General features: G+C 44.4%; 1 protein-coding gene across 1 annotated transcript in view; it reads right to left on the bottom strand.

Moving 5' to 3' along the window:
• Positions 1 to 22,990, bottom strand: part of LOC130302063 (solute carrier family 22 member 7-like) — a 96,147-nt gene extending 73,157 nt beyond the window's left edge. The window contains exon 1 of the mRNA XM_056551677.1: positions 22,562 to 22,990. Coding sequence (XP_056407652.1) covers positions 22,562 to 22,990 — 429 coding nt within the window. The remainder of the gene's footprint in view (positions 1 to 22,561) is intronic.
• Between the last annotated feature and the right edge of the window lie 1,508 nt (positions 22,991 to 24,498).

Below are 24,498 nucleotides of genomic sequence, written 5' to 3'. Positions count from 1 at the left end.
TATATTACATCCCTCTATATTATATATCACATCACTGTATATTATATATTACATCCCTCTATATTATATATTACATCCCTCTATATTATATATTACACCCCTCTATATTATATATATTCCATCCCTCTATATTATATTTTACACCCCTCTAAATTATATATTACACCCCTCTATATTATATATTACACCCCTCTATATTATATATTACACCCCTCTATATTATATATTCCATCCCTCTATATTATATATTACACCCCTCTATATTATATATTACACCCCTCTATATTATATATTACATCCAACTATATTATATATTTCATCCCTCTAAACTATATATTACATCCCACTATATTATATATTACATCCCTCTATATTATATATTACACCCCTCTATATTATATATTACATCCCACTATATTATATATTACATCCCTCTATATTACATATCCCATCCCTCTATATTATATATCCCATCCCTCCATATTATATATTACACACCTCTATATTATATATTACATCCCTCTAAACAATATATTACATCCCACTATATTATATATTACACCCCTCTATATTATATATTACATCTCACTTTACTATATATTACATCCCTCTATATTATATATTACATCCCTCTATACTATATATTACATCCCTCTATACTATATATTACATCCCTCTATATTATATATTACATCCCTCTATACTATATATTACATCCCTCTATACTATATATTACATCCCTCTTTACTATATATTACATCCCTCTATATTATATATTACATCCCTCTATATTATATATTACATCCCTCTATACTATATATTACATCCTTCTATATTATATATTACATCCCTCTATATTATATATAACATCCCTCTATACTATATGTTACATCCCTCTATATTATATATAACATCCCTCTATATTATATATTACATCCCTCTATATTGTATATTACATCCCTCTATATTGTATATTACATCCCTCTATATTATATATTACATCCCTCTATATTGTATATTACATCCCTCTATATTGTATATCACATCCCTCTATATTATATATCACATCCCTCTATATTATATATGACATCCCTCTATATTGTATATTACATCCCTCTATATTGTATATTACATCCCTCTATATTATATATTACATCCCTCTATATTGTATATTACATCCCTCTATATTATATATTACATCCCTCTATATTGTATATTACATCCCTCTATATTGTATATTACATCCCTCTATATTGTATATCACATCCCTCTATATTATATATTACATCCCTCTATATTATATATTACATCCCTCTATATTGTATATTACATCCCTCTATATTGTATATTACATCCCTCTATATTATATATGACATCCCTCTATATTATATATTACACCCCTCTATATTATATATTACATCCCACTATATTATATATTACATCCCTCTATATTATATATTACATCCCTCTATATTGTATATCACACCCCTGTATATTATATATTACATCCCTCTATATTATATATTACATCCCTCTATATTGTATATCACATCCCTGTATATTATATATTACATCCCTCTATATTATATATTTCATCCCTCTATATTATATATTACATCCCTCTATATTATATATTACACCCCTCTATATTATATATTACACCCATCTATATTATATATTCCATCCTTCTATATTATATATTACACCCCTCTATATTATATATTACACCCCTCTATATTATATATATTCCATCCCTCTATATTATATTTTACACCCCTCTATATTATATATTACACCCCTCTATATTATATATTACACCCCTCTATATTATATATTACACCCCTCTATATTATATATTACACCCCTCTATATTATATATTACATCCCTCTATATTATATATTACACCCCTCTATATTATATATTACACCCCTCTATATTATATATTTCATCCCTCTAAACTATATATTACATCCCACTATATTATATATTACATCCCTCTATATTATATATTACACCCCTCTATATTATATATTACATCCCACTATATTATATATTACATCCCTCTATATTATATATTACATCCCTCTATATTGTATATCACACCCCTCTATATTATATATTACACCCCTCTATATTATATATTACACCCCTCTATATTATATATTTCATCCCTCTAAACTATATATTACATCCCACTATATTATATATTACATCCCACTATATTATATATTACACCCCTGTATATTATATATTACATCCCTCTATATTATATATTACATCCCTCTATATTGTATATCACATCCCTGTATATTATATATTACATCCCTCTATATTATATATTTCATCCCTCTATTTTGTATATCACATCCCTGTATATTATATATTACATCCCTCTATATTATATATTACATCCCTCTATATTGTATATCACATCCCTGTATATTATATATTACATCCCTCTATATTATATATTACATCCCTCTATATTGTATATCACATCCCTGTATATTATATATTACATCCCTCTATATTATATGTTACATCCCTCTATATTGTATATCACATCCCTGTATATTATATATTACATCCCTCTATATTATATGTTACATCCCACTATATCATATATCATTCTTGAAATTCTCCTCCTGCCAAGATGATTGGGTTGACCTGTCCAGGGCAGCAGGTCAACCCAATCATCTTGGCGGAAGAAGACAAAATGTTGCAGGTAGTCACCTAGAATTTGGTTCACTCTCTCCACTTGTATATTGGATTGACGGTGATAGGTGGACGAGAAATTCAATTTGATCTTTAATTGAGTGCAGAGTGCTCTCCAAAATTTTTAGATAAATTGAACGCCTCTATCAGAGACGATATGCGTGGGAAGCCTGTAGAGATGAAAAATGTGCAGAAAAAATTGCTTTGCCAACTGTGGTGCAGAAGGAAGGCCTGGAAGCGGGACACAATGAGCCATTTTGGAAAAACGATCAACGACCACCCAAATTATGGTGTTGCCATGAGATGAAGGAAGGTCCGTGATGAAGTCCATGGCTATGTGGGACCATGGCTGTTCAGGCACCGGCAGGGGTTGGAGAAGACCTGCAGGCTTCTGGCGTGGAGTTTTATCACGTGCACATACAGTACAGGCTCGTACAAAATCAGTCATATCTTTTTCCAGGGAAGACCACCAGTAGTGTCTAGAAATTAACTGTAAGGATTTTTTTTTTATTCCAGCGGGACCAGCCAGATGGGAGGAATGACCCCATTTAAGAGTCTGGAGATGAAGACGTGGAGGAACATAAGTTTTTTCTGGAGGAACTGGCACCAGAGAAGCAGGAGCAGAAGAGATCAGGCCCTCAGGAGATATGATGTGCTGAGGAAGGGTCTCGGCTTCGGAGGCATCGCTGGAACATGATAAGGCATCTGCCCCGATATTCTTGTTTGCAGGATGAAAATGAATCTGAAAATTGAAACGGGCAAAGAACAACGACCACCTGGCCTGGCGAGGATTTAAACGCTGGGCGGACTGGAGATAGGACAGATTTTTATGATCTGCATAGATGGTGATAGGATGAAGGGATCCTTCCAGGAGATGTCTCCACTCTTCAAGTGCCAACTTGATGGCCAACAGTTCACGGTCCCCTGCAGAAGAGTTTTTTTCAGGAGATGGAAAGGTTTTAGAGAAAAAAACGCAAGTGACGTTTTTTCCCTTAGCGGTTCTTTGAAGAAGGACCGCCCCGGCTCCTACCGAAGAGGTGTGAACCTCAAGAATGAAAGGCTTCAGTGGATCCGGTCTAGACAAAACTGGTGCAAAAGCGAAGGTGGCCTTAAGGCGAGTAAAAGCTTCATCCACTTGGGAAGGTCAGGACCTCGGATTAGCGTTTTTCTTCGTCGGTGCCACAATAGGAGCAACGATGGTGGAGAAGTGGGGAATGAAATGACGATAGTAGTTGGCGAATCCAAGGAAGCGCTGGATAGCACGAAGTCCAGAGAGGCGTGGCCAAGCCAAGACCGCGGAGAGCTTGTCAGGATCCATTTGAAGACCCTGTCCAGAGACCAGGTATCCCAGGAAAGGAAGACAACTGCGTTCAAAAAGGCATTTTTCTAACTTGGCGTAAAGATGGTTTACACAAAGGCGCTGGAGCACTTGACAGACATGGAGCCGGTGTTCCTCAAGGTTGGAGGGAAAAATTAGGATGTCATCAAGGTAGACAACTACACAGGTATACAGTAAGTCCCGAAAGATTTCGTTGACAAAATCTTGAAAGACTGCAGGGGCATTGCAAACTCCAAATGGCATGACGAGATATTCGAAGTGGCCATCACGGGTGTTAAAAGCGGTTTTCCACTCATCTCCTTCACGAATTCTGATGAGTTTATAGGCGCCCCTGAGGTCAAGCTTTGTAAAAACTCTTGCTCCGTGCAGATGGTCAAAGAGCTCAGAGATGAGAGGCAAAGGGTAGCGGTTCTTTACCGTAATTTTATTGAGGCCACGATAGTCTATGCAGGGGCGTAGTGAACCATCCTTCTTGGCAACGAAGAAGAACCCCTCTCCGGCTGGTGAAGAAGACTTCCTAATAAAACCTCTCTTAAAATTTTCCTGAATGTATTCAGACATGGCCTTGGTCTCTGGAGCGGAGAGAGGATAAATTCTGCCACGGGGCGGTGTGGTACCAGGGAGCAAATCAATAGGACAGTCGTAGGGTCTATGTGGTGGCAAGACCTCTGCTTGCTTTTTACTAAAGACGTCAGCGTAGTCCTGGTAGGCCTTAGGAAGACCAGGCAATGGAGTAGTGTTGGGGACTTGGCTGATTGGTACTGGCTTAAGGCAAGGTTTGTGACAGGAGGCGCCCCAGGGCTTAATGTCCCCAGTGGTCCAGTAGAGGGTAGGTGTGTGACGCTGGAGCCAGGGCAAGCCAAGCAAAATGTCCGAGGTACAATTCGGCAAAACAAAGAATTCAATCTTTTCTTGATGAAGAACTCCAATGGTCATGAGCAAGGGTTCTGTGCGGTAACGCACGGTGCAGTCCAGATTCTCTCTATATTATATATTACATCCCTCTATACTATATATTACATCCCTCTATACTATATATTACATCCCTCTATACTATATATCACATCCCTCTATACTATATATCACATCCCTCTATACTATATATCACATCCCTCTATACTATATATCACACCCCTCTATACTATATATTACACCCCTCTATATTATATATTCCATCCCTCTATATTATATATTACACCCCTCTATACTATATATCACACCCCTCTATACTATATATTACATCCCTCTATATTATATATTGTTACGCCGAGCGCTCCGGGTCCCCGCTCCTCCCCGGAGCGCTCGCTACACTTCCCTCACTGCAGCGCCCCGGTCGGTTCCACGGACCCGGGGCGCTGCGTTACCACCTCCGGCCGGGATGCGATTCGCGATGCGGGTAGCGCCCGCTCGCGATGCGCACCCCGGCTCCCGTACCTGACTCGCTCCCCGTCAGTTCTGTCCCGGCGCGCGCGGCCCCGCTCCCTAGGGCGCGCGCGCGCCGGGTCTTTGCGATTTAAAGGGCCACTGCACCGCTGATTGGTGCAGTGGTTCCAATTAGTGTTTACACCTGTGCACTTCCCTATATCACCTCACTTCCCCTTCACTCCCTCGCCGGATCTTGTTGCCCTAGTGCCAGTGAAAGCGTTCCTTGTGTGTTCCTTGCCTGTGATTCCAGACCTTCTGCCGTTGCCCCTGACTACGATCCTTGCTGCCTGCCCCGACCTTCTGCTACGTCCGACCTTGCTTCTGTCTACTCCCTTGTACCGCGCCTTTCTTCAGCAGCCAGAGAGGTTGAGCCGTTGCTAGGGGATACGACCTGGTCACTACCGCCGCAGCAAGACCATCCCGCTTTGCGGCGGGCTCTGGTGAAAACCAGTAGTGACTTAGAACCGATCCTCTAGCACGGTCCACGCCAATCCCTCTCTGGCACAGAGGATCCACCACCTGCCAGCCGGCATCGTGACAGTAGATCCGGCCATGGATCCCGCTGAAGTTCCTCTGCCAGTTGTCGCTGACCTCACCACGGTGGTCGCCCAGCAGTCACAACAGATTGCGCAACAAGGCCAACAGCTGTCTCAACTGACTGTTATGCTACAACAGTTACTACCACAGCTCCAGCAATCATCTCCTCCGCCAGCTCCTGTACCTCCTCCGCAGCGAGTGGCCGCTTCTGGAATACGACTATCCTTGCCGGATAAATTTGATGGGGACTCTAAGTTTTGCCGTGGCTTTCTTTCCCAATGTTCATTACACTTGGAGATGATGTCGGACCAGTTCCCCACCGAAAGGTCTAAAGTGGCTTTCGTAGTCAGCCTGCTGTCTGGAAAAGCCCTGGCTTGGGCCACACCGCTCTGGGACCGCAATGACTCCGTCTGCCTCTGCCTTCTCCTTCTCTGCTGTGGCCTTCTTGGACTCTGGATCTGCAGGAAATTTTATCTTGGCCTCTCTCGTCAACAGGTTCAACATCCCGGTGACCAGTCTCGCCAGACCCCTCTACATCAATTGTGTAAACAATGAAAGATTGGACTGTACTATACGTTTCCGCACGGAGCCCCTTCTAATGTGCATCGGATCTCATCATGAGAGGATTGAACTGTTGGTCCTCCCCAATTGCACTTCTGAAATCCTTCTTGGACTTCCCTGGCTTCAACTCCATTCCCCAATCCTGGATTGGTCCACTGGGGAGATCAAGAGTTGGGGGCCCTCTTGTTCCAAGGACTGCTTAAAACCGGTTCCCAGTAAACCTTGCCGTGTCCCTGTGCTTCCTCATGTAACCGGTCTCCCTAAGGCCTATATGGACTTTGCGGACGTTTTTTGCAAAAAACAAGCTGAGACTCTACCTCCTCACAGGCCTTATGATTGTCCCATTGACCTCCTCCCGGGCACTACTCCACCCCGGGGCAGAATCTATCCTCTGTCCGTCCCAGAGACTCTTGCCATGTCTGAATACGTCCAAGAAAATTTAAAAAAGGGCTTTATCCGTAAATCCTCCTCTCCTGCCGGAGCCGGATTTTTCTTTGTGTCCAAAAAAGATGGCTCTCTACGTCCTTGCATTGACTACCGCGGTCTCAATAAAATCACGGTTAAGAACCGCTACCCCCTACCCCTCATCTCTGAACTCTTTGATCGTCTCCAAGGTGCCCATATTTTTACCAAACTGGACTTAAGAGGTGCTTATAATCTCATCCGCATCAGAGAGGGGGATGAATGGAAAACGGCATTTAACACCAGAGATGGACACTTTGAGTATCTGGTCATGCCCTTTGGTCTATGCAACGCCCCTGCCGTCTTCCAAGACTTTGTTAATGAAATTTTTCGTGATCTCCTATACTCCTGTGTTGTTGTATATCTGGACGATATCCTGATTTTTTCTGCCAATCTTGAAGAACACCGCCAGCATGTCCGTATGGTTCTTCAGAGACTTCGTGATAATCAACTCTATGCCAAAATAGAGAAATGTCTGTTTGAATGCCAATCTCTTCCTTTTCTAGGATACTTGGTCTCTGGCCAGGGACTACAAATGGACCCAGATAAACTCTCTGCCGTCTTAGATTGGCCACGCCCCTCCGGACTCCGTGCCATCCAACGTTTTTTGGGGTTCGCCAATTATTACAGGCAATTTATTCCACATTTTTCTACCATTGTGGCTCCTATTGTGGCTTTAACAAAAAAAAATGCCGATCCCAAGTCTTGGCCTCCTCAAGCGGAAGACGCCTTTAAACGACTCAAGTCTGCCTTTTCTTCGGCTCCCGTGCTCTCCAGACCTGACCCATCTAAACCCTTCCTATTGGAGGTTGATGCCTCCTCAGTGGGAGCTGGAGCTGTCCTTCTACAAAAAAACTCTTCCGGGCATGCTGTTACTTGTGGTTTTTTTTCCAGGACCTTCTCTCCGGCGGAGAGGAACTACTCCATCGGGGATCGAGAGCTTCTAGCCATTAAATTAGCACTTGAGGAATGGAGGCATCTGCTGGAGGGATCAAGATTTCCAGTTATTATTTACACCGATCACAAGAACCTCTCCTACCTCCAGTCTGCCCAACGGCTGAATCCTCGTCAGGCCAGGTGGTCTCTGTTCTTTGCCCGATTTAATTTTGAAATTCACTTTCGGCCTGCTGATAAGAACATTAGGGCCGATGCTCTCTCTCGTTCCTCAGATGCCTCTGAAATTGAACTCTCTCCTCAACACATCATTCCTCCTGACTGCCTGATTTCCACTTCTCCAGCCTCCATCAGGCAAAATCCTCCAGGAAAGACCTTTGTTTCTCCACGCCAACGCCTTGGGATCCTCAAATGGGGTCACTCCTCCCATCTCGCAGGTCATGCGGGCATTAAGAAATCTGTGCAACTCATCTCTCGCTTCTATTGGTGGCCGACTCTAGAGACTGATGTGGTGGACTTTGTGCGAGCCTGCACTATCTGTGCCCGGGATAAGACTCCTCGCCAGAAGCCCGCTGGTTTTCTTCATCCTCTACCTGTCCCCGAACAACCTTGGTCTCTGATTGGTATGGATTTTATTACTGACTTACCCCCATCCCATGGCAACACTGTTATTTGGGTGGTCGTTGATCGATTCTCCAAAATGGCACATTTCATCCCTCTTCCTGGTCTTCCTTCAGCGCCTCAGTTGGCTAAACAATTTTTTGTACACATTTTTCGTCTTCACGGGTTGCCTACACAGATCGTCTCGGATAGAGGCGTCCAATTTGTGTCTAAATTCTGGAGGGCTCTCTGTAAACAACTCAAGATTAAATTAAATTTTTCTTCTGCATACCATCCTCAATCCAATGGACAAGTAGAGAGAATTAACCAGATCTTGGGTGACTATTTACGACATTTTGTTTCCTCCCGCCAGGATGACTGGGCAGATCTTCTACCTTGGGCCGAATTCTCGTATAATTTCAGAATCTCTGAATCTTCCTCCAAATCTCCGTTTTTCGTGGTGTACGGCCGTCACCCTCTTCCCCCCCTCCCTACCCCCTTGCCCTCTGGTCTGCCCGCTGTGGATGAAATTTCTCGTGATCTTTCCACCATATGGAAAGAGACCCAAAATTCTCTCTTACAGGCTTCTTCTCGCATGAAAAGATTCGCAGATAAGAAAAGAAGAGCTCCTCCCATTTTTTCCCCTGGAGACAAGGTATGGCTCTCCGCTAAATATGTCCGTTTCCGTGTCCCGAGCTATAAGTTGGGACCACGCTATCTTGGTCCTTTTAAAGTTTTGTGTCAAATTAATCCTGTCTCTTACAAACTTCTTCTTCCTCCTTCTCTTCGTATCCCTAATGCCTTTCACGTCTCTCTTCTTAAACCTCTCATCCTCAACCGTTTTTCTCCTAAATCTGTTCCTCCCACTCCTGTTTCCGGCTCCTCGGACATCTTCTCTGTCAAAGAGATCTTAGCCTCAAAAAAGGTCAGAGGAAAAACTTTTTTTTTAGTGGATTGGGAGGGTTGTGGTCCAGAAGAGAGGTCCTGGGAACCTGAGGACAATATCCTGGACAAAAGTCTGATCCTCAGGTTCTCAGGCCCCAAGAAGAGGGGGAGACCCAAGGGGGGGGGTACTGTTACGCCGAGCGCTCCGGGTCCCCGCTCCTCCCCGGAGCGCTCGCTACACTTCCCTCACTGCAGCGCCCCGGTCGGTTCCACGGACCCGGGGCGCTGCGTTACCACCTCCGGCCGGGATGCGATTCGCGATGCGGGTAGCGCCCGCTCGCGATGCGCACCCCGGCTCCCGTACCTGACTCGCTCCCCGTCAGTTCTGTCCCGGCGCGCGCGGCCCCGCTCCCTAGGGCGCGCGCGCGCCGGGTCTTTGCGATTTAAAGGGCCACTGCACCGCTGATTGGTGCAGTGGTTCCAATTAGTGTTTACACCTGTGCACTTCCCTATATCACCTCACTTCCCCTTCACTCCCTCGCCGGATCTTGTTGCCCTAGTGCCAGTGAAAGCGTTCCTTGTGTGTTCCTTGCCTGTGATTCCAGACCTTCTGCCGTTGCCCCTGACTACGATCCTTGCTGCCTGCCCCGACCTTCTGCTACGTCCGACCTTGCTTCTGTCTACTCCCTTGTACCGCGCCTTTCTTCAGCAGCCAGAGAGGTTGAGCCGTTGCTAGGGGATACGACCTGGTCACTACCGCCGCAGCAAGACCATCCCGCTTTGCGGCGGGCTCTGGTGAAAACCAGTAGTGACTTAGAACCGATCCTCTAGCACGGTCCACGCCAATCCCTCTCTGGCACAGAGGATCCACCACCTGCCAGCCGGCATCGTGACATATATTATATATTACATCCCTCTATATTATATATTACATCCCTCTATACTATATATCACATCCCTCTATACTATATATCACATCCCTCTATACTATATATCACATCCCTCTATACTATATATCACACCCCTCTATACTATATATTACACCCCTCTATATTATATATTCCATCCCTCTATATTATATATTACACCCCTCTATACTATATATCACACCCCTCTATACTATATATTACATCCCTCTATATTATATATTATATATTACATCCCTCTATATTATATATCACATCCCTCTATACTATATATTACATCCCTCTATACTATATATAACATCCCTCTATACTATATATCACATCCATCTATACTATATATCACACCCCTCTATACTATATATTACACCCCTCTATATTATATATTCCATCCCTCTATATTATATATTACACCCCTCTATACTATATATCACACCCCTCTATACTATATATTACATCCCTCTATATTATATATTATATATTACATCCCTCTATATTATATATCACACCCCTCTATACTATATATTACATCCCTCTATATTATATATTATATTTCACATCCCTCTATACTATATATTACATCTCTCTATATTATATATTACACCCCTCTATACTATATATTATATCCCTCTATACTATATATTACATCCCTCTATACTATATATAACATCCCTCTATACTATATATCACATCCCTCTATACTATATATCACATCCCTCTATACTATATATCACTAGTGTTGCTCGCGAATATTCGCAATGCGAATTTTATTCGCGAATATCGCATATTCGCGAGTTCGCAAATATTTGCGAATATAGCGCTATATATTCGTAATTGCTAATATTCGTTTTTTTTTTTGTTTTTTTTCACAGTACACATCACAGTGATCATCCCTCTCTGCTTCCAGCTTATGTGGTGTAAAGAAGGCTGTAATACTACTGTGTGAAGTTTCGCATATGCGAATTTTTGCTTATCCAAATTTTTTTTACTGCTACTTTTCGTATATGCAAATTTTTGCTTATGCTAATTTTTTTAATGCTTCTTTTCGCATATGTGAAATCTTCGCGCATGAGAAAATAAAACGTGAATATTACAAATATGCGAATATTCGCGAATATATGACGAATATTTGTCCATATATTCGCGAATTCGAATATGGCCTATGCCGCTCAACACTATATATCACATCCCTCTATACTATATATCACATCCCTCTATACTATATATCACATCCCTCTATACTATATATCACATCCCTCTATATTATATATTACATCCCTCTATATTATATATTACATCCCTCTATATTATATATTATATATTACATCCCTCTATACTGTATATCACATCCCTCTATATTATATATCACATCCCTCTATACTATATATTACATCCCTCTATATTATATATCACATCCCTCTATATTGTATATTACATCCCTCTATATTGTATATTACATCCCTCTATATTATATATCACATCCCTCTATATTGTATATTACATCCCTCTATATTATATATTACATCCCTCTATATTATATATTACATCCCTCTATATTATATATTATATATTACACCCCTCTATACTATATATCACATCCCTCTATATTATATATCACATCCCTCTATACTATATATTACATCCCTCTATATTATATATCACATCCCTCTATATTGTATATTACATCCCTCTATATTATATATCACATCCCTCTATACTATATATTACATCCCTCTATATTATATATCACATCCCTCTATACTATATATTACATCCCTCTATATTATATATCACATCCCTCTATATTGTATATTACATCCCTCTATATTATATATCACATCCCTCTATACTATATATTACATCCCTCTATATTATATATCACATCCCTCTATACTATATATTACATCCCTCTATATTATATATCACATCCCTCTATATTGTACATTACATCCCTCTATATTATATATCACATCCCTCTATACTATATATTACATCCCTCTATATTATATATCACATCCCTCTATACTGTATATTAAATCCCTATATTAAATATTACACCCCTCTATATTATATATAACATCCCTCCTATATTATATATTACATCCCTCTATTATATATTACATTTAGAGATGAGCGAACTTACAGTAAATTCGATTCGTCACGAACTTCTCGGCTCGGCAGTTGATGACTTTTCCTGCATAAATTAGTTCAGCCTTCAGGTGCTCCGGTGGGCTGGAAAAGGTGGATACAGTCCTAGGAGACTCTTTCCTAGGAATGTATCCATCTTTTCCAGCCCACCGGAGCACCTGAAGGCTGAACTAATTTACGCAGGATAAGTCATCAACTGCCGAGCCGAGAAGTTTGTGACAAAGCGAATTTACTGTAAGTTCGCTCATCTCTAATCACATCCCTCTATACTATATATACGGTGTGATGGTGGAGTAGAATGTAGTGGGGTCATACCTGTGTGATGGTGGAGTAGAATGTAGTGGGGTCATACCTGTGTGATGGTGGTGGAGTAGAATGTAGTGTGGTCATACCTGTGTGATGGTGGTGGAGTAGAATGTAGTACGGTCATACCTGTGTGATGGTGGTGGAGTAGAATGTAGTGTGGTCATACCTGTGTGATGGTGGTGGAGTAGAATGTAGTGTGGTCATACCTGTGTGATGGTGGAGTAGAATGTAGTGCGGTCATACCTGTGTGATGATGGTGGAGTAGAATGTAGTGTGGTCATATCTGTGTGATGGTGGTGGAGTAGAATGTAGTGCGGTCATACCTGTATGATGATGGTGGAGTAGAATGTAGTGGGGTCATACCTGTGTGATGATGGTGGAGTAGAATGTAGTGGGGTCATACCTGTGTGATGATGGTGGAGTAGAATGTAGTGAGGTCATAACTGTGTGATGGTGGAGTAGAATGTAGTGTGGTCATACCTGTGTGATGATAGTGGAGTAGAATGTAGTGAGGTCATAACTGTGTGATGGTGGTGGAGTAGAATGTAGTGCGGTCATACCTGTGTGATGGTGGTGGAGTAGAATGTAGTGAGGTCATACCTGTGTGATGGTGGAGTAGAATGTAGTGCGGTCATACCTGTGTGATGATGGAGTAGAATGTAGTGCGGTCATACCTGTGTGATGATGATGGAGTAGAATGTGGTGCGGTCATACCTGTGTGATGGTGGTGGAGTAGAATGTAGTGCGGTCATACCTGTGTGATGGTGGTGGAGTAGAATGTAGTGTGGTCATACCTGTGTGATGGTGGTGGAGTAGAATGTAGTGTGGTCATACCTGTGTGATGGTGGTGGAGTAGAATGTAGTGTGGTCATACCTGTGTGATGGTGGAGTAGAATGTAGTGCGGTCATACCTGTGTGATGGTGGTGGAGTAGAATGTAGTGTGGTCATACCTGTGTGATGGTGGTGGAGTAGAATGTAGTGAGGTCATACCTGTGATGATGGTGGAGTAGAATGTAGTGTGGTCATACCTGTATGATGGTGGTGGAGTAGAATGTAGTGGGGTCATACCTGTGTGATGGTGGTGGAGTAGAATGTAGTGCGGTCATACCTGTGTGATGATGGTGGAGTAGAATGTAGTGCGGTCATACCTGTGTGATGGTGGAGTAGAATGTAGTGCGGTCATACCTGTGTGATGATGGTGGAGTAGAATGTAGTGTGGTCATACCTGTGTGATGATGGTGGAGTAGAATGTAGTGCGGTCATACCTGTGTGATGATGGTGGAGTAGAATGTAGTGCGGTCATACCTGTGTGATGGTGGTGGAGTAGAATGTAGTGCGGTCATACCTGTGTGATGATGGTGGAGTAGAATGTAGTGCGGTCATACCTGTGTGATGATGGTGGAGTAGAATGTAGTGCGGTCATACCTGTGTGATGGTGGTGGAGTAGAATGTAGTGCGGTCATACCTGTGTGATGATGGTGGAGTAGAATGTAGTGCGGTCATACCTGTGTGATGGTGGTGGAGTAGAATGTAGTGCGGTCATACCTGTGTGATGGTGGTGGAGTAGAATGTAAAGCGGTCATACCTGTGTGATGGTGGAGTAGAATGTAGTGCGGTCATACCTGTGTGATAATGGTGGAGTAGAATGTAGTGCGGTCATACCTGTGTGATGGTGGAGTAGAATGTAGTACGGTCATACCTGTGTGATGATGGTGGAGTAGAATGTAGTGAGGTTATACCTGTGTGATGGTGGAGTAGAATGTAGTGAGGTTATACCTGTGTGATGGTGGAGTAGAATGTAGTGCGGTCATACCTGTGTGATAGTGGTGGAGTAGAATGTAGTGTGGTCATACCTGTGTGATGATGGTGGAGTAGAATGTAGTGGGGTCATACCTGTGTGATGATGGTGGAGTAGAATGTAGTGCGGTCATACCTGTGTGATGGTGGTGGAGTAGAATGTAGTGGGGTCATACCTGTGTGATGATGGTGGAGTAGAATGTAGTGCGGTCATACCTGTGTGATGATGGTGGAGTAGAATGTAGTGCGGTCATACCTGTGTGATGATGGCGGAGTAGAATGTAGTGCGGTCATACCTGTGTGATGGTGGAGTAGAATGTAGTGCGGTCATACCTGTGTGATGGTGGAGTAGAATGTAGTGCGGTCATACCTGTGTGATGGTGGAGTAGAATGTAGTGCGGTCATACCTGTGTGATGGTGGAGTAGAATGTAGTGCGGTCATACCTGTGTGATGGTGGTGGAGTAGAATGTAGTGCGGTCATACCTGTGTGATGATGGTGGAGTAGAATGTAGTGCGGTCATACCTGTGTGATGGTGGAGTAGAATGTAGTGTGGTCATACCTGTGTGATGATGGTGGAGTAGAATGTAGTGCGGTCATACCTGTGTGATGGTGGAGTAGAATGTAGTGTGGTCATACCTGTGTGATGATAGTGGAGTAGAATGTAGTGCGGTCATACCTGTGTGATGGTGGAGAAGAATGTAGTGAGGTCATACCTGTGTGATGATGGTGGAGTAGAATGTAGTGGGGTCATACCTGTGTGATGATGGCGGAGTAGAATGTAGTGCGGTCATACCTGTGTGATGGTGGAGTAGAATGTAGTGCGGTCATACCTGTGTGATGGTGGAGTAGAATGTAGTGCGGTCATACCTGTGTGATGATGGTGGAGTAGAATGTAGTGCGGTCATACCTGTGTGATGGTGGAGTAGAATGTAGTGCGGTCATACCTGTGTGATAATGGTGGAGTAGAATGTAGTGCGATCATACCTGTGTGATGATGGTGGAGTAGAATGTAGTGCGGTCATACCTGTGTGATGGTGGAGTAGAATGTAGTGCGGTCATACCTGTGTGATGGTGGTGGAGTAGAATGTAGTGTGGTCATACCTGTGTGATGATGGTGGAGTAGAATGTAGTGGGGTCATACCTGTGTGATGATGGTGGAGTAGAATGTAGTGCGGTCATACCTGTGTGATGGTGGTGGAGTAGAATGTAGTGCGGTCATACCTGTGTGATGATGGTGGAGTAGAATGTAGTGCGGTCATACCTGTGTAATGGTGGAGTAGAATGTAGTGAGGTCATACCTGTGTGATGATGGTGGAGTAGAATGTAGTGCGGTCATACCTGTGTGATGATGGTGGAGTAGAATGTAGTGTGGTCATACCTGTGTGATGGTGGAGTAGAATGTAGTGTGGTCATACCTGTGTGATGATGGTGGAGTAGAATGTAGTGGGGTCATACCTGTGTGATGATGGTGGAGTAGAATGTAGTGCGGTCATACCTGTGTGATGGTGGTGGAGTAGCATGTAGTGCGGTCATACCTGTGTGATGATGGTGGAGTAGAATGTAGTGCGGTCATACCTGTGTGATGGTGGTGGAGTAGAATGAAGTGCGGTCATACCTGTGTGATGATGGTGGAGTAGAATGTAGTGTGGTCATACCTGTGTGATGATGGTGGAGTAGAATGTAGTGTGGTCATACCTGTGTGATGATGGTGGAGTAGAATGTAGTGAGGTCATACCTGTGTGATGGTGGAGTAGAATGTAGTGTGGTCATACCTGTGTGATGGTGGTGGAGTGGAATGTAGTGTGGTCATACCTGTGTGATGATGGTGGAGTAGAATGTAGTGCGGTCATACCTGTGTGATGATGGTGGAGTAGAATGTAGTGAGGTCATACCTGTGTGATGGTGGAGTAGAATGTAGTGTGGTCATACCTGTGTGATGATGGTGGAGTAGAATGTAGTGCGGTCATACCTGTGTGGTGGTGGTGGAGTAGAAAGTAGTGCGGTCATACCTGTGTGATGATGGTGGAGTAGAATGTAGTGGGGTCATACCTGTGTGGTGGTGGTGGAGTAGAATGTAGTGCGGTCATACCTGTGTGATGATGGTGGAGTAGAATGTAGTGCGGTCATACCTGTGTGGTGGTGGTGGAGTAGAATGTAGTGCGGTCATACCTGTGTGATGATGGTGGAGTAGAATGTAGTGCGATCATACCTGTGTGATGATGGTGGAGTAGAATGTAGTCCGGTCATACCTGTGTGATGGTGGTGGAGTAGAATGTAGTACGGTCATACCTGTGTGATGATGGTGGAGTAGAATGTAGTGGGGTCATACCTGTGTGATGATGGTGGAGTAGAATGTAGTGCGGTCATACCTGTGTGATGGTGGTGGAGTAGAATGTAGTGAGGTCATACCTGTGTGATGGTGGAGTAGAATGTAGTGTGGTCATACCTGTGTGATGGTGGTGGAGTAGAATGTAGTGCGGTCATACCTGTGTGATGATGGTGGAGTAGAATGTAGTGCGGTCATACCTGTGTGATGGTGGTGGAGTAGAATGTAGTGCGGTCATACCTGTGTGATGGTGGTGGAGTAGAATGTAGTGGGGTCATACCTGTGTGATGGTGGTGGAGTAGAATGTAGTGCGGTCATACCTGTGTGATGATGGTGGAGTAGAATGTAGTGCGGTCATACCTGTGTGATGGTGGAGTAGAATGTAGTGCGGTCATACCTGTGTGATGATGGTGGAGTAGAATGTAGTGGGGTCATACCTGTGTGATGGTGGTGGAGTAGAATGTAGTGCGGTCATACCTGTGTGATGATGGTGGAGTAGAATGTAGTGCGGTCATACCTGTGTGATGGTGGATTAGAATGTAGTGCGGTCATACCTGTGTGATGATGGTGGAGTAGAATGTAGTGGGGTCATACCTGTGTGATGATGGTGGAGTAGAATGTAGTGCGGTCATACCTGTGTGATGGTGGTGGAGTAGAATGTAGTGCGGTCATACCTGTGTGATGATGGTGGAGTAGAATGTAGTGCGGTCATACCTGTGTGATGATGGTGGAGTAGAATGTAGTGGGGTCATACCTGTGTGATGATGGTGGAGTAGAATGTAGTGCGGTCATACCTGTGTGATGGTGGAGTAGAATGTAGTGCGGTCATACCTGTGTGATGATGGTGGAGTAGAATGTAGTGGGGTCATACCTGTGTGATGATGGTGGAGTAGAATGTAGTGCGGTCATACCTGTGTGATGGTGGTGGAGTAGAATGTAGTGCGGTCATACCTGTGTGATGATGGTGGAGTAGAATGTAGTGCGGTCATACCTGTGTGATGATGGTGGAGTAGAATGTAGTGGGGTCATACCTGTGTGATGATGGCGGAGTAGAATGTAGTGCGGTCATACCTGTGTGATGGTGGAGTAGAATGTAGTGCGGTCATACCTGTGTGATGGTGGAGTAGAATGTAGTGCGGTCATACCTGTGTGATGGTGGAGTAGAATGTAGTGCGGTCATACCTGTGTGATGGTGGAGTAGAATGTAGTTAGGTCATACCTGTGTGATGATGGTGGAGTAGAATGTAGTGCGGTCATACCTGTGTGATGGTGGAGTAGAATGTAGTGCGGTCATACCTGTGTGATAATGGTGGAGTAGAATGTAGTGCGGTCATACCTGTGTGATGATGGTGGAGTAGAATGTAGTGCGGTCATACCTGTGTGATGATGGTGGAGTAGAATGTAGTGCGGTCATACCTGTGTGATGATGGTGGAGTAGAATGTAGTGCGGTCATACCTGTGTGATGATGGTGGAGTAGAATGTAGTGCGGTCATACCTGTGTGATGGTGGAGTAGAATGTAGTGCGGTCATACCTGTGTGACGGTGGAGTAGAATGTAGTGCGGTCATACCTGTGTGATGATGGTGGAGTAGAATGTAGTGCGGTCATACCTGTGTGATGGTGGTGGAGTAGAATGTAGTGCGGTCATACCTGTGTGATGATGGTGGAGTAGAATGTAGTGCGGTCATACCTGTGTGATGATGGTGGAGTAGAATGTAGTGGGGTCATACCTGTGTGATGGTGGTGGAGTAGAACGTAGTGAGGTCATACCTGTGTGATGATGGTGGAGTAGAATGTAGTGTGGTCATACCTGTGTGATGATGGTAGAGAAGAATGTAGTGTGGTCATACCTGTGTGATGATGGTGGAGTAGAATGTAGTGCGGTCATACCTGTGTGATGATGGTGGAGTAGAATGTAGTGCGGTCATACCTGTGTGATGGTGGAGTAGAATGTAGTGCGGTCATACCTGTGTGATGATGGTGGAGTAGAATGTAGTGGGGTCATACCTGTGTGATGGTGGTGGAGTAGAACGTAGTGAGGTCATACCTGTGTGATGATGGTGGAGTAGAATGTAGTGTGGTCATACCTGTGTGATGATGGTAGAGAAGAATGTAGTGTGGTCATACCTGTGTGATGATGGTGGAGTAGAATGTAGTGCGGTCATACCTGTGTGATGATGGTGGAGTAGAATGTAGTGCGGTCATACCTGTGTGATGGTGGAGTAGAATGTAGTGCGGTCATACCTGTGTGATGATGGTGGAGTAGAATGTAGTGAGGTCATACCTGTGTGATGATGGTGGAGTAGAATGTAGTGTGGTCATACCTGTGTGATGATGGTGGAGTAGAATGTAGTGTGGTCATACCTGTGTGATGGTGGTGGAGTAGAATGTAGTGTGGTCATACCTGTGTGATGATGGTGGAGTAGAATGTAGTGTGGTCATACCTGTGTGATGATGGTGGAGTAGAATGTAGTGTGGTCATACCTGTGTGATGGTGGTGGAGTAGAATGTAGTGTGGTCATACCTGTGTGATGATGGTGGAGTAGAATGTAGTGTGGTCATACCTGTGTGATGATGGTGGAGTAGAACGTAGTGTGGTCATACCTGTGAGATGGTGGTGGAGTAGAATGTAGTGAGGTCATACCTGTGTGATGATGGTGGTGGAGTATAATGTAGTGCGGTCATACCTGTGTGATGGTGGTGGAGTAGAATGTAGTGTGGTCATACCTGTGTGATGATGATGGTGGAGTAGAATGTAGTGCGGTCATACCTGTGTGATGGTGGTGGAGTAGAATGTAGTGTGGTCATACCTGTGTGATGATGGTGGAGTAGAATGTAGTGCGGTCATACCTGTGTGATGATGGTGGAGTAGAATGTAGTGTGGTCATACCTGTGTGATGATGGTGGAGTAGAATGTAGTGGGGTCATACCTGTGTGATGATGGTGGAGTAGAATGTAGTGAGGTCATACCTGTGTGATGATGATGGTGGAGTAGAATGTAGTGCGGTCATACCTGTGTGATGGTGGTGGAGTAGAATGTAGTGTGGTCATACCTGTGTGATGATGGTGGAGTAGAATGTAGTGCGGTCATACCTGTGTGATGATGGTGGAGTAGAATGTAGTGTGGTCATACCTGTGTGATGATGGTGGAGTAGAATGTAGTGGGGTCATACCTGTGTGATGATGGTGGAGTAGAATGTAGTGCGGTCATACCTGTGTGATGGTGGTGGAGTAGAATGTAGTGTGGTCATACCTGTGTGATGATGGTGGAGTAGAATGTAGTGAGGTCATACCTGTGTGATGGTGGTGGAGTAGAATGTAGTGTGGTCATACCTGTGTGATGATGGTGGAGTAGAATGTAGTGCGGTCATACCTGTGTGATGATGGTGGAGTAGAATGTAGTGCGGTCATACCTGTGTGATGTTGGTGGAGTAGAATGTAGTGTGGTCATACCTGTGTGATGATGGAGTAGAATGTAGTGTGGTCATACCTGTGTGATGATAGTGGAGTAGAATGTAGTGCGGTCATACCTGTGTGATGGTGGTGGAGTAGAATGTAGTGAGGTCATACCTGTGTGATGATGGTGGAGTAGAATGTAGTGTGGTCATACCTGTGTGATGATAGTGGAGTAGAATGTAGTGCGGTCATACCTGTGTGATGGTGGTGGAGTAGAATGTAGTGAGGTCATACCTGTGTGATGATGGTGGAGTAGAATGTAGTGTGGTCATACCTGTGTGATGATGGTGGAGTAGAATGTAGTGAGGTCATACCTGTGTGATGATGGTGGAGTAGAATGTAGTGCGGTCATACCTGTGTGATGGTGGAGTAGAATGTAGTGCGGTCATACCTGTGTGATGATAGTGGAGTAGAATGTAGTGTGGTCATACCTGTGTGATGATGGTGGAGTAGAATGTAGTGCGGTCATACCTGTGTGATGATGGTGGAGTAGAATGTAGTGAGGTCATACCTGTGTGATGGTGGAGTAGAATGTAGTGTGGTCATACCTGTGTGATGATGGTGGAGTAGAATGTAGTGCGGCCATACCTGTGTGATGATGGTGGAGTAGAATGTAGTGCGGTCATACCTGTGTGATGGTGGTGGAGTAGAATGTAGTGGGGTCATACCTGTGTGATGGTGGTGGAGTAGAATATAGTGGGGTCATACCTGTGTGATGATGGTGGAGTAGAATGTAGTGCGGTCATACCTGTGTGATGATGGTGGAGTAGAATGTAGTGCGGTCATACCTGTGTGATGGTGGTGGAGTAGAATGTAGTGCGGTCATACCTGTGTGATGGTGGAGTAGAATGTAGTGCGGTCATACCTGTGTGATGGTGGAGTAGAATGTAGTGTGGTCATACCTGTGTGATGATGATGGAGTAGAATGTAGTGTGGTCATACCTGTGTGATGATGGTGGAGTAGAATGTAGTGCGGTCATACCTGTGTGATGGTGGAGTAGAATGTAGTGTGGTCAAACCTGTGTGATGATGGTGGAGTAGAATGTAGTGTGGTCATACCTGTGTGATGGTGGAGTAGAATGTAGTGCGGTCATACCTGTGTGATGGTGGAGTAGAATGTAGTGCGGTCATACCTGTGTGATGGTGGTGGAGTAGAATGTAGTGCGGTCATACCTGTGTGATGATGGTGGAGTAGAATGTAGTGCGGTCATACCTGTGTGATGGTGGAGTAGAATGTAGTGCGGTCATACCTGTGTGATGGTGGAGTAGAATGTAGTGTGGTCATACCTGTGTGATGATGGTGGAGTAGAATGTAGTGAGGTCATACCTGTGTGATGATGGTGGAGTAGAATGTAGTGCGGTCATACCTGTGTGATGATGGTGAAGTAGAATGTAGAGCAGTCATACCTGTGTGATGATGGTGGAGTAGAATGTAGTGTGGTCATACCTGTGTGATGGTGGAGTAGAATGTAGTGTGGTCATACCTGTGTGATGGTGGAGTAGAATGTAGTGCGGTCATACCTGTGTGATGGTGGTGGAGTAGAATGTAGTGCGGTCATACCTGTGTGATGGTGGAGTAGAATGTAGTGCGGTCATACCTGTGTGATGGTGGTGGAGTAGAATGTAGTGCGGTCATACCTGTGTGATGATGGTGGAGTAGAATGTAGTGTGGTCATACCTGTGTGATGGTGGAGTAGAATGTAGTGTGGTCATACCTGTGTGATGGTGGAGTAGAATGTAGTGCGGTCATACCTGTGTGATGGTGGAGTAGAATGAAGTGTGGTCATACCTGTGTGATGATGGTGGAGTAGAATGTAGTGGGGTCATACCTGTGTGATGATGGTGGAGTAGAATGTAGTGTGGTCATACCTGTGTGATGGTGGAGTAGAATGTAGTGTGGTCATACCTGTGTGATGGTGGAGTAGAATGTAGTGCGGTCATACCTGTGTGATGATGGTGGAGTAGAATGTAGTGAGGTCATACCTGTGTGATGGTGGTGGAGTAGAATGTAGTGTGGTCATACCTGTGTGATGGTGGTGGAGTAGAATGTAGTGAGGTCATACCTGTGTGATGATGGTGGAGTAGAATGTAGTGTGGTCATACCTGTGTGATGGTGGTGGAGTAGAATGTAGTGTGGTCATACCTGTGTGATGGTGGTGGAGTAGAATGTAGTGCGGTCATACCTGTGTGACGGTGGTGGAGTAGAATGTAGTCCGGTCATAGTCCCAGCCCTGGTCACAGTTCTGCACCAAGGACTTGTTCACAGTCGCCCCCTGTGATCTGTTCTGGAGAAGGTGGAGTTGGGGTTCGGAGAACATCTTGCAGGAGCTGAAGGAGCCATCAGGTTCTCGGGGGACGTTGATGAGGAGAAGGTCTTCCTGACTGAGGTTTCCGGGGTTCCGGTGGTCGGAGATGTAGCAGTGATGAGGCGGCACAGCCGAGATGAATATGTGCTGGAGGAAATGAAGCGGCAGGATGATCCGGGGAATGCACAAAATCAGTAATGTGAAGACCTGAAATCTTCCAAACCCACCGGCCTCGCGCAGTAAATCATCAAAGCTTAACTTTACAGGAGGGGATGTGGGGTTGGGGGACAGAGGCAAGAAATCCATGACGAAGATGAAATAATAGTATGAAGGAAGGAGACGGCCTCTACTGGGGGCTACAAGGGCAGGACCCTCTGTTCTTCACTCCTCCAGAACCATCACAGTCCCAGCCACTGCCACATGGACCTATAATCCTCTTACTCCTAAAATCTGCTCTGGAGCCGTCACCGGGAAACACCCCCTCCAGACACTCCTAGGTCACACATCGTTATAGGTCACACCTCGTTATGGGTCACACATCGTTATAGGTCACACCTCGTTATAGGTCACACCTCGTTATGGGTCACACATCGTTATGGGTCACACATCGTTATAGGTCACACCTCATTATAGGTCACACCTCGTTATAGGTCACACCTCGTTATGGGTCACACATTGTTATGGGTCACACATCGTTATGGGTCACACATCGTTATGGGTCACACATCGTTATGGGTCACACATCGTTATGGGTCACACATCGTTATGGGTCACACATCGTTATGGGTCACACATCGTTATGGGTCACACATCGTTATGGGTCACACATCGTTATGGGTCACACATTGTAGGTCACAGATCATTGTTCCCATGGGGCTGGAATAATCCATCGGTCTCGGTCCTACTTACTGACAGTCATTTGACAGGAGTCACACTTCTGGTTTTATAAGATGATAAGAGGTAAATGTAGATCTATTCTGGAGAAAACAAGGAAAGGGCCAGAGGACTTACATAATGTCATTTACTCTATCTGTACTTTCCATCCATCCCATAGTCTATATATCCTCTGTCCATCCATCCCATAGTCTATATCCTCTGCTCACCCATCCCATAGTCTATATATCCTCTGTCCATCCATCCCATAGTCTATATCCTCTGCTCACCCATCCCATAGTCTATATCCTCTGTCCATCCATCCCATAGTCTATATATCCTCTGCCCATCCATCCTATAGTCTATATCCTCTGCCCATCCATCCCATAGTCCATCCATCCTCTGCCCATCCATCCCATAGTCCATCCATCCTCTGCCCATCCATCCCATAGTCCATCCATCCTCTGCCCATCCATCCCATAGTCCATCCATCCTCTGCCCATCCATCCCATAGTCCATCCATCCTCTGCCCATCCATCCCATAGTCCATCCATCCTCTGCCCATCCATCCCATAGTCCATCCATCCTCTGTCCATCCATCCCATAGTCCATCCATCCTCTGTCCATCCATCCCATAGTCCATCCATCCTCTGTCCATCCATCCTCTGTCCATCCATCCCATAGTCCATCCATCCTCTGTCCATCCATCCCATAGTCCATACATCCTCTGTCCATCCATCCCATAGTCCATACATCCTCTGTCCATCCATCCCATAGTCCATACATCCTCTGTCCATCCATCCCATAGTCCATACATCCTCTGTCCATCCATCCCATAGTCCATACATCCTCTGTCCATCCATCCCATAGTCCATACATCCTCTGTCCATCCATCCCATAGTCCATACATCCTCTGTCCATCAATCCTATAGTCCATACAG

The sequence above is a fragment of the Hyla sarda genome, unplaced genomic scaffold (genome assembly GCF_029499605.1).
Source record: "Hyla sarda isolate aHylSar1 unplaced genomic scaffold, aHylSar1.hap1 scaffold_115, whole genome shotgun sequence".
Taxonomy (NCBI): Eukaryota; Metazoa; Chordata; class Amphibia; order Anura; family Hylidae; genus Hyla; species Hyla sarda.
The sequence above is the reverse complement of the archived record's forward strand: the minus strand, read 5'-3'. Positions and strand labels throughout refer to the sequence as shown.